This window comes from Salmo salar, chromosome ssa13 (genome assembly GCF_905237065.1).
Source record: "Salmo salar chromosome ssa13, Ssal_v3.1, whole genome shotgun sequence".
In the NCBI taxonomy this organism is placed as follows: Eukaryota; Metazoa; Chordata; class Actinopteri; order Salmoniformes; family Salmonidae; genus Salmo; species Salmo salar.
Genome location: NC_059454.1, coordinates 70,512,481 through 70,531,438, shown reverse-complemented (window position 1 = coordinate 70,531,438; position 18,958 = coordinate 70,512,481). Strand labels below are relative to the sequence as shown.

Here is an 18,958-nt window from a genome sequence, read left to right as displayed (position 1 = left end):
ATAAATTTGCTAAATTTTCTAAAAACCTGTTTTTGCTTTGTCATTGAGGTATTGTGTGTAGATTAATGAGGGAAAAAACAATTTAATACATTTTAGATAAGGCTGTAACGTAACAAATTCTGGAAAAAGTCAAGGGGTCGAATGTCCGGTAAATCAATGAATGGGCGAGGGCACTAGAACAGTCTGCAGCACTCTGTCTCACCCTATTAGACTCTGAAGTAAAATGTCTACTGTTAGCAGATGATCTGGTGCTTCTGTCCCCAACCATGGAGGGCCTACAGCAGCACCTAGATCTTCTGCACAGATTCTGTCAGACTTGGGCCCTGACAGGTAATCTCAGTAAGACAAAAATAATGTTTTTCCTAAAAAAGGTCCAGTTGCCAGGACCATAAATACACATTTCACCTAGACACTGTTGCCCTAGAGCACATAAACTATACCTACCTCAGCCTAAACATCAGCACCACTGGTAACTTCCACAAAGCTGTGAACGATCTGAGAGACAAGGCAAGAAGGGCCTTCTACGCCACCAAAAAGAAACATATAATTTGACATCCCAATTAGGATCTGGCTTAACTTACTTCAATCAGTTATGGAACCCATTGCCCTTTATGGTTGTGAGGGCGGGGCCAACCAAGAATTCACAAAATAGGACAAACACCAAATTGAGACTCTGCATGCAGAATTCTGTAAAAACATCCTCTATGTACAACGTAAAACCCCAAACAATGCATGCAGAGCAGAATTTGGAGGATTCCCGGAATTATCAAATCCATAAAAGAGCAATTCAATTCTACAATCACCTAAAAATAAGTGATTCTCAAACCTTCATAACCAAGCCCTCACCTACAGAGGGATGAACCTGTAGAAGAGTCCTCTCTGCCAGCTGGTATGGGGACTCTGCTCACTAACACAAACAGACCCCACAGAGCCCCAGGACAGCAACACAATTAGACCCAACCCCAGTCATGACAAAACAAAAAGATATTACTTGACACATTGGAACGAATCAACAACAAAAAAACTGAGCAAACTGGAATGTTATTTGGGCCTAAAATTAAGAAAATCCATGACTATGTACAGACTCCGTGAGCGTAGCCTTGCTAGTGAGAGAGGCCACCATCGGCAGACCTGGCTCTCAAGGGAAGCGCTGCACTTCCGAACCTCCTGTATGACCATATCAGAGACACATATTTCCTTCATATTACACAGATCCACAAAGAATTTGAAAACAAATCCAATCTTGATACACTCCCATATCTATTAGGTGAAATACCACAGTAGCAAGATTTGTGACGTGTCGCCAAAAGAAAAGGGCAACCAGTGGAGCACAAACAGCATTGTAAATACACCCTATATTTATCTGTTTATTTTCCCTTTAATACTACAACTATTTGCACATTGTTGCAACACTGTACATAGCCAATAATATAACATTTGGAATGTTTATATTCTTTCAAAATGTTTGTGAGTGTAATGTTTACTGTTCATTTTTGATTGTTTATTTCACTTGCTTTGGCAATGTACACATTTCCAATGCCAATAAAGCCCTTTGAATTGAATTGAGAGAAGGGGGGAGCGAGAAAAGAGGGGAGCGAGAGGAGAGAGAGAGGGGAGGAAAAAGATATGGGAAGGAGAGAGCGAGAGAAGGGAAAGAGAGCACAGTCATTGGGCTGTTGTGTGTGTGTGTGTGTGTGTGTGTGTGTGTGTGTGTGTTGTAGTCAATCAAAATGTGTATGAGAGTCTCTTTGTATGTGTGCGTGGGTGTGTGTGTGTGTGTGTGTGCGCGTGGGTGTGTGTGTGTGTGTGTGTGCATGCACATGGGGGCTGCCTCACCCCCACACCTGACACACCGACAGAGAATGAGACCATCTCGGAAGCAGCTGTTCCACCAAATTTCACATATAGTATGAAAGGCGGGGGGAGCGTACACTGTTCTTCGGCTGTCACCCCAGGAGAACCCTTTTCGGTACCAGGTAGAACTCTTTTAGGTTCAATGAAGAATCCTCTGTGGAAAGGGTTCTCCTATATGGAGAGTCGAAGAACCGTTTAAGGTTCTAGATAGCACCTACAGGTACAGGTTAAACTTCCCACAGTCCGTTCCAAACACTACATATGGAGGTGAAAGTGGCTCAGCAATACCATCCTGTTTTTATATGGGTTCTGCAGTAAGGATTCTACCTTTTAGGGTGTTGTCTTTATTGGGTTCTGTCGTTGTAATCTGTAGTCTCTTAACCTCTTTGGCGTGTGTGAAGAAAATACAATTCTTATGACTAGCGTTGTCATGTACAGTTGAAGTCGGAAGTTTAAATACACTTAGGTTGGAGTCATTAAAACTCGTTTTTCAAACACTCCACAAATTTCTTGTTAACAAACTATAGTTTTGGCAAGTCGGTTAGGACATCTACTTTGTGCATGACAAGTAATTTTTCCAACTATTGTTTACATACAGATTATTTCACTTATAATTCACTGTATCACAATTCCAGTGGGTCAGACGTTCACATACACTAAGTTGACTGTGCCTTTAAACAGCTTGGAAAATTCCCGAAAATGATGTCATGGCTTTAGAAGCTTCTGATAGGCTAACTGACATCATTTGAGTCAATTGGAGGTGTACCTGTGGATGTATTTCAAGTCCTACCTTCAAACTCAGTGCCTCTTTGCTTGACATTATGGGAAAATCCAAAGAAATCAGCCAAGACCTCAGAAAGAAAATTGTAGACCTCGACAAGTCTGGTTCATTCTTGGGAGCAATTTCCAAACGCCTGAAGGTACCACGTTCATCTGTACAAATAATAGTATGCAAGTATAAACACCATGGGACCACGCAGCAGTCATACCGCTCAGGAAGGAGACGCGTTCTGTCTCCTAGAGATGAACGTACTTTGGCGCGAAAAGTGCAAATCAATCCCAGAACAGCAGCAAAGGACCTTGAAGATGCTGGAGGCAACAGGTACAAAAGTATCTATATCCACAGTAAAACGAGTCCTATATGGACATAACCTGAAAGGCCGCTCAGCAAGGAAGAAGCCACTGCTCCAAAACCACCACAAAAAAGCCAGACTATGGTTGGCAACTGCACATGGGGACAAAGATCGTACTTTTTGGAGAAATGTCCGCTGGTCTGATGAAACAAAAATAGAACTGTTTGGCCATAATGACCATCGTTATGTTTGGAGGAAAAAGGGGGAGGCTTGCAAGCCGGAGAACACCATCCCAACCGTGAAGCACATGGGTGGCAGCATCATGTTGTGGGGGTGCTTTGCTGCAGGAGGGACTGGTGCACTTCACAAAATAGATGGCATCATGAGGAAGGGAAATTATGTGGATATATTGAAGCAACATCTGAAGACATCAGTCAGGAAGTAAAAGCTTGGCCGCAAATGCGTCTCCAAATGGATAATGACCCCAAGCATACTTCCAAAGTTGTAGCAAAATGGCTTAAGGACAACAAAGTCAAGGTATTGGAGTGGCCATCACCAAGCCCTGACCTCAATCTTATAGAAAATGTGTGGGCAGAACTTAAAAAGCATGTGTGAGCAAGGATGCCTACAAACCTGACTCAGTTACACCAGCTCTGTCAGGAGGAATGGGCCAAAATTCACCCAACTTATTGTGGGAAGCTTGTGGAAGGCTACCCAAAACGTTTGACCCAAGTTAAACAATTTAAAGGCAACGCTACCAAATACTAATTGAGTGTATGTAAACTTCTGACCCACTGGGAATGTGATGAAAGAAATAAAAGCTGAAATTAATCACTGTACTATTATTCTGACATTTCACATTCTTAAAATAAAGTGGTGATCCTAACTGACCTAAGACCGGGAATTTTTACTAGGATTAAATGTCAGCAACTGTGAAAGACTGAGTTTAAATGTATTTGGCTAAGGTGTATGTAAACTTCCGACTTCAACTGTATGATGATAGTCAACGATAGAGGAGTTACCTTAAGCACATCAAACGAGGGAGAAGCTAGCTTATGACATCATATAACATTTGTCTAGGCCTGCATTTATGTGACATTCAAAGACGACATTTGACAGCTTGGTATGAAAGCTGTGCTGCTCATACAGACATACAGCAACTGAGGCTGACCCATAAAGTCAGGACAGATGTCATCTCCGGAGCTGTGCAGTGATGTCATGTCATCTACCCCTGATGTCATCCCCTATCTCGTTACTGTTGGGGAGCACTACTCTGCTCCAGTTTGAAAGGTAAAGTATGGTTTTGTCATTTTACATCTATCTCCGTTCCGACGGCTCTGGCTGGCTGTCCGTCATAAGAGTTACCATCTCTGAGATCGCAAGTCTGTCATCTCCTTTCTCACATGACAGATGTGTGTGTGTAAACAAACACAGCACGTGCTTATATAATGAGGACAACTCAAGACATGCGATTTGAAGACCGTCTGACTTCATTCACAAAGACTGAACGGCATTTAAAACCACTGCCATTCAAATATAAGCGGAATATGTGCTATGTACGTAGTATACAAATTGCCAAAGATAAACCTATCAATTAGAGTATTATTTCCTAGACGGAAGCCTGCTTCTCTGAAAGCCACACCACTGACAACATGGGCAGTATTATACTTGTGCAACAGTATGAGTCCTGCCACTGTGATGCAGTGTGATGGCGGCCAATCTGAACAGAGCAGAAGAGGCTAGTCGTGGTGAAGATGGCTGACAGAACACACGGCTCAGAATGGATTTGGGGGCAAACAAAGCATGTGTTGCCAGATCCCTCAGGCTCCAGATCAGTGGCGAGGCGAAATCTCCCTTTAACCACACTGCCGACTAGACCACTTTCTGTAAGCCACCTCAGTTGCCGTGGCAACCCTCCCTGGGCACCGGAGGGTGGTCGGGTTCACTCTGCATGCCCGGCCCATCAAGCTGTATGGGTCAGTGAACAACAGCTCAATCTCAGAGTACATTTTTTATATTAACTTATCTGACCACAATCTCAAATTCGCAGTAGAGAGAAGTCAGGAGGAAATAGAGTTCTTGGATCTTACAATCCACTAAAATAAAGAAAACAAGTTGGAGTCTACTGTCTTCCGCAAGCCGCAGAGTTGGAATACACTTTTACACGCAGACAATAACCACCCGGTACACCTTAAGTGGAACATACTGGTGGGTCAATTCCTAAGACTCAGACGTAACTGTAGTACAAACATAGATTCAGAGCGCAAAGCTAATGATATGCACACCAGGTTCCTGCAATGCGGGTATAATAAGGGTGTCATTGAACAGGCCTATACCCGTGCTAGAGAGACTGTGCCCATGTGCCGGTTGTGTCAAATCCATTGTATTGAAACACTGGAACATCTTCAAAAGTGACCCAAATGTACGAGAGTTCACAACATTGCCACCCTCGCATCTGTTTACCCGAGAACAGGTAAAGAATACAAAATATAAAGATTCAGTAATTGTAGCACCACAAATGTGATATACCTGCTCAAATGCATCTGCTGGGCTGCTTCCTCTATATTGGTCAAACTAAACAAGCATTGAATCTTCGCGTCGCAGAACATAAGGCTGCTATTTGAAATAAAAACACGGACTACGCTATTGCGTGCCACTGCATCGAAGCCAACCATGGCTCACCTTCCTCCCTGCACTTTGTAGCCATAGAACATGTCTAATTTCACCAAGGAGGTGATATCGTACGTAAATTAAAACAAAAGTATTCTGGCAGTACTCCTTAGACACTGTGGATCCGAAGGGGCTAAACAATGATTTTTCACTGTCCTCATTTCTATAATGTTGTTGCCTTGATTTTTAGGGTCTCTGTGTCTCCTGATTCAGACACCCAAATATCACCTATGTATATTTAGACACTATTTCTCTTTATTTATTTTTACATTGTGTGTCAATAAGCCACTGGGCTATAAATAGGAGCGAAGTGCAATGGTCAGGTCTGAGGAAGACATCAGATTGATGTCGAAACATCAGCCATCTGTTTGCATCCTGTACAATGGATTAAAGTGCCCTTTTTCGTTGTTGAGTGCTCCAACTCCTTTTTATCTCGAGTTAGTCCTCTTGGAAGTTTTTCTTGGTAAGCCATTCTCCTGATTTTTGTCATTGTTGTTGAGTAGCCCTCTTCTTCTTTGTTTGCTGAAGCGTGAAAGCCCACCTGAACTCTCAACAGCTCAACCTTGCTCTAGCCTCTACCGGAGTTGAGACAAGTTTGAGCCAAGCCTTGCATTACACCAATGTTAGGTGGAGTCTAGTCGACCCTTTTACCATACTGTGAGTGACCATATTGCACAAAGAAGGGCGACTGTTCATCCTGAGAACATCCCTCAGCATGTTAGTGTTTGCATGTGTGTGTTTCAAGTCGTCAAAACACCACAAATTAGGTCAAAGCTGAAGAACTTCTGCGAGTATGTGTGTGTGAGAGAGCGCAAGAGAAAGAGAGTGAGTGAGAGACAGAGAGAGTGAAAGAGAGTGTACGTCTCACCATCGTGGCCCGAGTTGAGGAGGTGCTCTCCCAAGTCACAGCCAAACACCCTCTCCCGGAGGATTCCCCTCTGCTTCAGCTTCTGCTTGGTAGGCCGGGACTTCATGAAGGTGCGCAGGAACGTGATCAGCTTCCCGTGCTTCTTAGACACTGCCGGAAACAGAGAAACACACAATATGCTTAATACACACTCTCACACTTGCAGGTGTTCAGCTGGTGTTGACAGCCCACACAATGTGAAATAATGCATTTAAAATGGTGAGCTGTGCAAAGTGATGCATGCATACCAGTAAAGTCAGCATGCTTTCATTAGATCTTTGCAAAATGTTCAATCCAAGGTTCAATGGAAACATAACACATCAGAGGTGGGAAAAAGTCTGAATAAGCCAGTCCCTGTGAATAGTCCCTGTCCCTGTGAACCTTCACAAGACAATTAATTGGTCTGGAAATAGGTCTAAGCCTTTCAAGTATGGACCCAGTTGTTTTATCCATTGGGAACAATGTGGAAAAGCTATCTAGTGAAAACCCGCAGCTTTTGGAGAGAACAATGGAGTTGGCATGCCCACAAACCTTTGTTCACAAATCCTCCACTGCAAATTGTACATCACTGAGCCATATTTCCCCCCCCAAAAAGAGAATAGCGTTTCTCCAACGGAACAGAAATAAGCCGTCCGCATTGGCTGACAGGTTGCAGGGGAAGCAACATTCCCTCTACAGACTGCAAACAAATAAGCTACCCTATTCCAGGGACACAACTTGTCTGAGTGACTCCACCACTCTCTTCACCAGAGATTAGGGGCTGTCCCCGACTAAAAAAAAATATTGGTCGCCCGAAAGTAGTCTGTTCTTTCAACCAATGAATTGGTTGAAATTTTAAAACGTGTATATAGACACATCCTATGCGTTTTAATAAAATCAAATATATGCATTGAGCTTGTCTGATGCTCTGTTGGATGAAATAAGACAAATGACTGAAGAGGGAGCAAGAGATCAAGAAAAAAAAAGAAAGAAAAAAAAGAAATGACCATTCTGCTGGCTTTCGCACATTCTGCTTTTGCCGGTAATAGGCTACACGAGGAGATGGCAACCTTTCTCATGTGGAATACTAATTTATCTTAGAATTTCTACTGATCTGCGTGCCAGTTCTGATTTTCATATGCACATTTTAATTTCATTTATAACAATGTCGTATTTTCAGTCAGTCTTGTGGTTAATCGAAATTCGATTCAAATCTAAATGAGAATTATAAAACTAAAAAGTTACTTCTATTGCCAACTTTGTAAAAATAGCCTACATAAAACCAACTAATAAAAACGTTGCAGCCTGCAGGAAGAAAATATCCTGATAATAATAAATATCCAGGGCCTCCCGAGTGGCGCAGTGGTCTAAAGCACTCCATTGCTAGCTGTGCCACTAGAGATTCTGGGTTCGAGTCCAGGCTCTGTCACAGACAGCCGCGACCGTGAGACCGTGAGGTTAGGGAGGGTTTGGCCGGCAGGGATATCCTTGTCCTATCGCACACTAGCGACTCCTGTGGCGGGCCGGGCGCAGTCCACGCTGACACAGTCGCCAGGTGCACGGTGTTTCCTCCGACACATTGGTGCGGCTGGCTTCCGGTTTAAGTGGGCATTGTAGTGGCTTGGTTGGGTTGTGTTTCGGAGGACGCACGGCTCTCGACCGTCGCCTCTCCCGAGTCCGTATGGGAGTTGCAGCGATGAGACAAGACTAACTACCAATTGGATACCACGAAATTGGGGAGAAAACACGGTAAATAAATATAAAGAAATTGAATAATAATAATATCCTATAAATCACATTGGAGAAACGCTATTCTGTAACAAACTTGAAACATTCCACCAACTATTAAACTTGAGTCTCACGCTAGCAAACATTCAACAACGTGTAAAATATTCTGGGCCCTCAGAGTTTCCCGCGCCAGTGAGTTCGGGTCAGACACAGCTATTTGAGCAAGGTATAAGAACCGGGTAGGCCTATTTTAGGACGTTTCCACATTACATTTTTCCAATTCACGCTGAGTGTTTATCGAATGTAGGGACATTTATATGCCTACATTTGCGAGCAGGCCAGGTAGCCTATAGGCCTACGTCTATGAGTAATCAGGTGTGCGTCCTTACTCAACATTGACAGGAGCACTCCAAACAAAAGACAATGACTAAATTGACAAAACTCGTAAATGCAATGAAATATACCGAAATTTGTTTCTCAAAAATGTAGTATAGATTGTGCGCTCTGCAAACAACGTGTCCACTCCGACAATGAGAATGGTAAAATACTGTAATAATAATAATAATGCATTGAATGCATTAACAGAAATTACTGTAACCAAACAAACATTGTAGATTAAAAATAATAGGAATTAATGTTAAATGTCCTACTGGTGATGTATGTAATGGGGAATTAATAGACACTAACAATCAAATGCAAACAATTCACACAATGAAGTTATGAAACAATGAATGTGCACAAATTGGTAGGAGAGAGCGCATTCTGGAGAGAGATGTGCATTGTGCATCTTAGAAACACTCCCCTTATTCTTGGGCGCGACCTCCGCAATGGATTAGTCTCGGCCTCTGCAAGGGATTAGTTCATGGAGATGGGCACGAATAAGACAGGTCTCGTGTGTCATAAAAATAATAAAAAATAATAAAAAATATATATATACACACTGAACAAAAATATAAATGCAACATGCAACAATTTCAACAGTTACAGTTCATATAAGGAAATCAGCCAATTTAAATAAATGTATTAGGCCCTAATCTATGGATTTCACAACTGGGCAGGGGTTCAGCCATGGGTGAGCGTTGGAGGGCATAGGACCACCCACTTGGCAGCCAGGGACCACCCAATGGGGAGCCAGGCCCAGCCAATCCAAGTTTTTTTCCCCACAAAAGGGCCTTATTACAGACAGAAATACTCCTCACCCCCCCACGTGGTCGGCAGTTGTGGGGCTGGTTGGACGTACTGCCAAATTCTCTAAAACGACATTGGAGGCAGCTTATGGTAGAGAAATGAACATTCAGTTATCTGGCAACAGCTCTGGTGGACATTCCTGCAGGCAGCATGCCAACTGCACACTCCCTCAAAACTTGAGACATCTGTGGCATTGTGTTGTGTGACAAAACTTCACATTTTAAAGTGGCTTTTTATTGTCCCCAGCACAAGGTTCACCTTTGTAATGATAATTCTGTTTAATCAGCTTCTTGATATGCTACACCTGTAAGGTGGATGGATTATCTTGGCAAAGGACAAATGTTCACTAACTGGGATGCAAACAAATTTGTGCACATTTGAGAGAAATAAGCTTTTTGAGCGTATTGAACATTTCTGGGATTTTTTTTGTTTCAGCTCATGAAACATGAGACCAACACTTTACATGTTGCGTTTATATTTTTGCTCAGTGTAGATATATTTGCCAATGCAATTTAAAAAAATATATATATATGTTGACCAACAGCCTATTGACCAAACAATCACCAGTCAACTAAGTGGGCTCAGCCCTACCAGACATATATAGTCAAAAGCACTTTCACTTGTGTCTATATTGAGTACAATTGACGAGAAGCACATTGCTTCTAAATCATGAACCATACTTTCCGTTTTGCTCCATTTCAAGTTAAGTGGAGCTAGGATTTCCCCTGTGAGAAAGTGAAAAATGTCTTGGTGCTGTATCCCACCACAAACTGCTGAAGCACCTTTGTTTACCAACTGTTGAGGCATCAAAAAGTATTTGCATAACAAGTGGGTGTTGATGGAGCAATTGTATAGGCCTACACCGACTGTCACTGTTATTTAGGAACCCACATCAACTGAAGTGGATATGAGCGCAAGTCTGAAGATTGCTCTGCTCAACGTCAACTCCGCTGACAGCGAATGGGGAAATTCGAGAGATGCTCTTCAGAGAATCGAATCGACTGCGGGACAATGATGACTACCTCCGCCACTCATATCTCTCCCTCTCTCGTTATATATCTTTCTTTGTATATCTAAAGTCCTTTATACTGATTATTCTGTCTTTTTCTCTGTATTGGGAAGGCCTTGTTCTTCCTGGCTCACTGCTTTGATGTAAATATATTGCCGGTCAATGGTCACTGATCTCTTTTGGTCCAATCCATTTACTTTACTGTGATTGTTTAATACATCTTTGGCAAAAGCCTCCAAAATGAAAACCATATGGTTAAACTATCACACACGGTCGGGTAAAGCAACACACTGTACTCCGCAACATTAACTCTCAGATTTAAGACTAGCAGCAGGGCTAGATGATCGGGGTGATGCAACTTTCCCAGCGGTTGCTGAAAGCTTCTTATATCATGGTATGCATCTGGAAACCTATCAAATGTCTGAGTCATAGTCAGCGGGGCAGAGAGCTGCTCCTCTGGTGGTTGGACAGGGTGGAAGTCTCCACGGTCCACAGCAAGTCAAATTAGAGCCAGCTGTCTCACCCTGCGATCTGCATGAGGAACTCAAGGGAAAAAAATAATAATCAACTGGCATTCAAAAATGTGTGGAATTTTGACAGTTATGGGGAGCACTGTTGTGATAAATCTGGTGTGGCTGAACGTAATGATATTTCAGGATGCTCATACAGTAATAAAACGTTTGACATTTTGAAAGGAAAGCGTCATTAATTAGGACTAGTAAGGCACTGTAAGCAGCATTATGAAATATGCCAACATAATGCAGGTCGCAGAGGCACACACACAGTTTTCATACATGACTGTCAGAGTCAACACAAAGCAGCTACTGTCTGTTCTTTATCTTTACAACGTTCACAGTTAAGTACCAGTGTAAAGGGCACTAACAACAGTTATGGACTATAAAATAAAATAACTTGAGACTTGACTTGGGCCTCATGACTAGGGACTCAGACTTGAGACTAATGACTTGAAATTATCTGGCCAGGTTTAGTACCATTTTGTGGCACAGTCTCTCCCTGGATGACTCTCCATGCAGCCAGAGTGAGTAGTCGCAGCGTCGCCCTTGGCTAGTGAAACACACTGCCCTCTGATTGGACCAGTAAACTGTCAATCAACACAGATCGGGTGAGCAAACAGACAGATTGCTGATTTGCTGTGCAGTGCAGATGTCAAATTGTAGGGAGAGAGGATTGCCATAATAAATAAATATGCAGCTCCAACAATTGTTTGGTGATGAAGAAAATGAACTTACTTTGCAATCTAACTAGCAATGAGGCATCAAGCAACAATTACTAGCATAGGCCTACTGGCCTTTTGGTATTTCAAAATTGCTTGAAATTGCTATTTTACTTAGAAGGTTGCATTTGGAATTTGTTGTTAAAATGTATAATTACTGTGGCGAACTCCCGCCAGTGGATAGCGCTTTGTTCTCTTGTTGAAATGTTTGCGGTTGCTTTTACACATTTAAATGCATATGTGGTAAATCTATATTCCATCTAATCCTACAATAATTGGTGTTCATCATTCCATCGCCGTAGCGTTTATTGCAACACTTAGACATTTCTGTTTCATGTTTTGTTGTGACTCGAATAATAATGACTTGGTCTCACCACTAACAATAACATTCCATGTAGAACTTTTGCATAGCTATCCTCTCAGTCAACATCGATCGATAAAGCTATTCGTAATTAACCAGATTTCCTGCCAACATTTTTGTTTCTCCTACTCAGGCCATTCCCAAGATTATCCAGGGAAACGTTTGGATCAGAATATCAGTGGGAAATACAAGGATCTGTTCCTTCTGGGGCAGGAAAAAATTCCACTCTCTGCACGCCATGACAGCTGCTGCTGAACTAACATGTGGAGAGGGAAAAAGAATGACAGAGGGGGAGAGAGAGAGAAACGAAGAGGAGCCAAAGCTTGGATGGAGGCCATAGACTGTGAGCTATCAAAACTGTTGTGATTGCTGGAGCACACGTGACAGGTGAGGCTCCAGTGCGCTCTGGGACCGGATGTGTGGTAAAGTAACCGTTACCGGCGTAATAGCAAACATCACGCTCGTCCTCTGCTATCGGCCCCGCATCAACAGCCACATTCAATTCCATTAGGTTGGGTCGTTTCAAAGGATGCGTGCAGGCCGAACAGACGCAAATCACAAGGTCAAAGTTAGTGTTGAGAGGGGCATTGGTTGAAACTTCTCTGGAATTGAGATCGTTGCTTAGATAACACGGACAAAAAAGGTATGCTTATGCTATGAAACTAAACCATGCGTTTCCAAATAAAGTCCAATGGATATGTCTGTCGATTGAAGTCTTATCTACTTACAACATCAGTCCAACAATACTACTGGAGAGAAATGTAAACGGAATCCAACTATTATGTCAACTTCATGTTCTATTAGGAGAGCCTTATTGCAACCTACTCACAATCAACATGCTTCAGGCTCCAGTTACCTGCTCAATTACCCCTCTTTACAACAGACTCTATTAAACCCTTCCGCATACCTCTGTTCGGCTGGTGCGAACCGGTGTGCTTGCATACTCCCTTAATACACATTCGCTTGAAAAATGAGAAAAAAGCATCAATAGTTTGTCCATCTTGAGATGCCGTAGCCAGTATACACTTCCTCAAAAGTCAGAATTAATCTAAGATAAAATTAATGACAGATTTCTTGAGTTGACATTTGAGATCTTATTCGCACAATTTTACACCTAAGATATTTGGTGCAGTATTTCTCAAGTGAATGACAACAAACCGTTGACCAATCACCAACGAAGGGGCGGAGCCTTCAGCTACCGACTTCAGCTTGCCTTGAGAAAAAAATGAAGTGTGCATGAACAGCCGAAAAAACACTTGCCCAAGACCAGAACGAACAAAATATCTCCAAATGTAGTCATAATATATGCAGGAACTGTTCTGAACTGTTTTGGATTGGAAGCATGCATTTTTATAGAGTGGGAGCATTGTGCTGCCTTGAGCCAATGTTAACATTCTTCACCAAGGCAGGTCCTATGGTATTCCATGGGGAAAACTGCTATAGAATCTTGAAAAATGACACCATTGAGAGATTAATACATTAACACAGTATAATGGTCTTTTCCAATTATATGCAAGCGGTGGCCCAAAAATATATTTAATTGCCAGTGGTGTCCATGTGAGCCAGTTAACACTTATTTTTTCTTAACGGCATTGTTGGTTAAGAAGAACTTGGCGCTCCGGTACCACTTGCCGCGTGGTAGCAGACTAGGGTGGCTGGAGTCTTTGGCAATCTTTAGGGTCTTCCTCTGGCACTTCTTGTTATAGAGGTCCTGGATGGCAGGAAGCTTGGCCCCAGTGATGGACTGGGCCGTACACACTACCTCTGTAGTACCTTGCGGTCGGAGGCCGAGCAGTTCCCATACCAGGCGGTGATTCAACTAGTCAGGATGCTCTCAATGGTGTAGCTGTATAAATGTTTTGAGGACCCATGCCAAATCTTTTCAGTCTCCTGAGGGGGAATAGGCTTGTTGTGCCCTCTTCACAACTGTCTTGGTGTGTTTGGAAAATGACAGTTCTTTGGTGATGTGGACACCAAGAAACTTGAAGCTCTTAACCTGCTCCACTACAGCCCTGTCGATGAGAATGGGGGTGTGCTCGTTCTTAATTTTCCTGTAGTCCACAATCACCTCCTTTGTCCTAATCACGTTGAGGGAGAAGTTGTTATCCTGGCACCACACTGCCAGGCCTCTGACCTCCTCCCTATAGGCTCTCATTGTTGTCGGTGATCAGGGACAACACTGTTGTGTCGTCGGCAAACTTAATGATGGTGTTGGAGTCGTGCCAGGCCATGAAGTCTTGGGGGAACAGGGAGTATAGGAGGGGACTGAGCATGCACCCCTTAGGGGCCCCTGTGTTGAGGATCAGTGTGGCAGATGAGTTGTTACCTACCCTTACCACCTCGGGGCAGCCAGTCAGGAAGTCCGGGATCCAGTTGCAGAGGGAGGTGCTTAGTCCCAGGGTCCGTAGATTAGCGATGAGCTTTGAGGGCATTCAAATATTAAATGGATTCTGGTTGGGGTACATACGGTCACTGTGGGGACGACGTCATCGATGCACTTATTGATGAAGCCAGTGACTGATGTGGTGTACTCCTCAATGCCATCGGATGAACCCCGAAACATATCTTGGGTGGACCAGAGAGTTCATTCTGACGTCTTATTTTCCACATGTCCACATGAAACGGCTTTGTAAGACATCCATCTTAGCCTTTATCGAGATAAGGTTTATGACATTTAAACTGAAAAGCCAAATATACATCTAAAGGATCCATGTTGTATCACAAAGCTAGGAATCAATTTAATGCATGTCATTATATGATGTCATTGCCACAACTCCGAGGAGATGAACGGTGAAATGAAAATTCAACACTATTTTTGTGAGCATAAGGGAATTGTGAAGGAGTTTGAACCATAGATATAGAATAGGTCTGCCTATAAGACACATAACTACAGTGGCTTGCGAAAGTATTCACCCCCTTGGCGTTTTTCCTATTTTGTTGCCTTACTACCTGGAATTAAAATGGATTTTGGGGGGGGGGGTTGTATCATTTGATTTACACAACATGCCTACCACTTTGAAGATGCAAAATATTTTGTATTGTGAAACAAACAAGAAATAAGACAAAAAAATGAAAACTTGAGCGTGCATAACTATTCACCCCCCCAAAGTCAATACTTTGTAGAGCCACCTTTTAGAGCAATTACAGCTGCACATCTCTTGGGATATGTCTCTATAAGCTTGGCACATCTAGCCACTGGGATTTTTGCCCATTCATCAAGGCAAAACTGCTCCAGCTCCTTCAAGTTGGATGGGTTCTGCTGGTCTACAGCTTACCTTCAGGCTCTGATCAGGCCCTACACCCAAACAAGGGCACTCCGTTCATCCACCTCTGGCCTGCTCGCCTCCCTACCTCTGAGGAAGCACAGTTCCCGCTCAGCCCAGTCAAAACTGTTCGCTGCTCTGGCACCCCAATGGTGGAACAAGCTCCCTCACGACGCCAGGACAGCGGAGTCAATCACCACCTTCCGGAGACACCTGAAACCCCACCTCTTCAAGGAATACCTGGGATAGGATAAAGTAATCCTTCTAACCCCCCCTTAAAAGATTTAGATGCACTATTGTAAAGTGGTTGTTCCACTGGATATTATAAGGTGAATGCACCAATTTGTAAGTCGCTCTGGATAAGAGCGTCTGCTAAATGACTTAAATGTAAAATGTTAAATGTAAGTCATATCACAGATTCTCAATTGGATTGAGGTCTGGGATTTGACTAGCCCATTCCAAGACATTTAAACGTTTCCCCTTTAAACCACCCGAGTGTTGCTTTAGCAGTATGCTTAGGGTCATTGTCCTGTTGGAAGGTGAACCTCCATCCCAGTCTCAAATCTCTGGAAGACAAACAGGTTTCCCTCAAGAATTTCCCTGTATTAAGCGCCATCATTCCTTCTATTCTGACCAGTTTCCCAGTCCCTGCCAATGAAAAACATCCCCACAGCATGCTGCTGCCACCACGCTTCACTGTAGGGATGTTGTTCTCGGGGTGATGAGAGGTGTTGGGTTTGCACCAGACATAGCGTTTTCCTTGATGGCCAAAAAGCTACTTTTAGTCTCATCTGACCAGAGTACCTTCTTCCATATGTTTGGGGAGTCTCCCACATGCCTTTTCGCGAACACCAAACGTGTTTGCTTATTGTTTTCTTTAAGCAAAGTTTTTTTTTCTGGCCACTCTTCCGTAAAGCCCAGCTCTGTGGTATGTACAGCTTAAAGTGGTTCTATGGTCAGATACTCCAATCTCCGCTGTGGAGCTTTGCAGCTCCTTCAAGGTTATCTTTGGTCTCTTTGTTGCCTCTCTGATTAATGCCCTCTTTGCTGGTTCATGAGTTTTGGTGGGCGGCACTCTCTTGGCAGGTTTGTTGTGGTGCCATATTCTTTACATTTTTTTAATACTGGATTTAATGGTGCTCTGTGGGATGTTCAAAGTTTCTGATGGTTTTTTATAAACCAACCCTGATCTGTACTTCTCCACAACTTTGTCCCTGGCCTGTTTGGAGAGCTCCTTGGTCTTCATGGTGCCGCTTGCTTGGTGGTGCCCCTTGCTTAGTGGTGTTGCAGACTCTGGGGCCTTTCAGAACAGGTGTATATATACACTGAGATCATGTGACACTTAAATAAAGTCCACCTGTATGCAATCTAATTATCTGACTTCTGAAGGTAATTGGTTGCAACAGATCTTATTTAGGGGCTTCATAGCAAAGGGGGTGAATACATATGCACGCACTACTTTTCCGTTTTTAATTATTATACTTCACCAATTTTGACTATTTTGTGTATGTCCATTACATGAAATCCAAATAAAATCTATTTAAATCACAGGTTGTAATGCAACTAAATTGGAAAAACGCCAAGGGGGATGAATACTTCTGCAAGGCACAGTAACTGCTGTTGAATTTTAACAGACCATCACAATTTGCTCAGTCATTGAAGGTAACGAGCAGGGAAAGCAGTATCAACCTAACCCGATACATAGCTGGGCAATGGCTGGTACCTCATTAAACTCAGTAGGAGACAAATAATCCTTTTAGGGTAATTGTCAAAGGAATGTTTGGGTTGATTTGAGTTTCAAGAGCTGTGTAATGTATGTTAGCAATTGCGCTAATGATAGTTAGCCACGTCCACCAAACTGGTCGTCTCTAGTTACCACAGACACAAAGTCATAAACCCCACCTATCTCTACAATTCCTCGTCTTTATGTGATTTTAACATTAACCCTAATCACATGCTTAACCTTTAAGAGACATTTGTTTTACATACATTTTTACGATAAAGCAATTTCTGACTTTGTGGCTGTGGTAACTAGTGGAAACTGTTCATCTGACTCTGGGGAAGTCGATAAGGGCTTCAATTGACAAATTCCCGAAATATCCCTTTCATGACAGGACTGCCCCATGACTGTTACATTGTAACAATAACTTCGAGTGAATCTATCTCTAATGATCGAAAATAATCAAAAACATCTGAAAGAATTTCAGAGAAGACCAACAAAACGGCTCGAGCTCATTGATTGACAACGTAATTTCAGGTTGTCAATCAATGAGTGGTGAAAAGGTGCCAAATAATTAATGGGCAAGGAAAGACAGCTTTAAACCCCATTCTACTGGAGTGCACACTTTACTAAACTACAACAAAATAAATCCCATACCGTAATACATTCTTACCTGCGAAACGCAGTGGGATTCTCACTTTATGATGGGACTTTAAATAGGGAATCCAAGGTCAACAGTAGACATTTCCTTAGAGAAGCTGTAACTCCTTATCATTTGGTTTATGACTAATTACTTCAAAAGACACCGCCGACTAAATTTAAATCACAAAACGTATGGTACAGTACCAATGGACAGTGAATAGCAGTCGAAAGAGAATTCCGATAAGTGTGCGCCTCGCTCCTCAGCTAGTCAATCGCCCCACAAATGAAGTTTCTTCAAGTTTGTTTTCCATTCAGTTAATGACCAGCCCCTTCCAGTGTCAGTTTACAGTAACAAAACTACATTCACAAGACAACGCATGGAAATGCTGTGCTAATCTATGTAGAATACGACCGCAATTCTGTTTGAAATTGGGTCATTCATTCCTCTCTTTATGGGAGCAGGCAGGAATATGAAAATGTCACTCGCAATCATTGTATAGTTTAATGACGGTGAAAATAGATCAATGTCGTGGTGTCTACAGTATAATAAGAATGACTAAATAATTTGCCATTCGCTGTGTAAATATATCTAACTTCGATGACGATAACAACCATATCAAGCTTCAACACGAACCCACAACAACCCGAATCACATACAAGTACATGTAAATTAAAACTTGTAATAGAAAAAACGATTCCATCTTCATGACTGCAAATACTGTTGGTCACAGATACCTTAAAAAAATGGGCCTCACAATTGGCCTTAGGTCCTTTACATTAGATTTGTGTGTATTGTTGTGAAATTGTTAGATATTACTGCACTGTTGGAGCTAGAAACACAAGCATTTCGCTACATCCGCAATAACATCTGCTAAACACGTGTATGTGACAAATAAAAATGATTTGATGGTATTTTTGTGCATTCAAATGGCCATTTCATAAAATGCAATTGTGTTCGTTGTCCGTAGCTTATGCCTGCCCATACCATAACCCCACCACCACTCTATTTTACAACATTGAAACCAGCAAACCGCTCGCCCTCATGATACCATACACGTGGTCTGCGGTTGTGAGGCCGGTTGGACCTACTGCCAAATTCTCTAAAACGACAATGGAGGCAGCTAATGGTAGAGAAATGAACGTTCAATTATCTGGCAACAGCTCTGGTGGACATTCCTGCAGTCAGCATGCCAATTGCACTCTCCTTCAAAACTTGACATCTGTGGCATTGTGTTGTGTGCACATTTTAGAGTGACCTTTTATTGTCCCCAGCACAAGGTGCACCTGTGTAATGACCATGCAGTTTAATCAGCTTCTTGATATGCCACAC

General features: G+C 42.6%; 1 protein-coding gene across 1 annotated transcript in view; it reads right to left on the bottom strand.

Annotated features, from left to right (window-relative positions):
- Positions 1–18,958, bottom strand: part of arhgap32b (Rho GTPase activating protein 32b) — a 242,773-nt gene that overhangs the window by 20,164 nt on the left and 203,651 nt on the right. Inside the window, exon 14 of the mRNA XM_045692772.1 lies at positions 6,466–6,615. Coding sequence (XP_045548728.1) covers positions 6,466–6,615 — 150 coding nt within the window. The remainder of the gene's footprint in view (positions 1–6,465; positions 6,616–18,958) is intronic.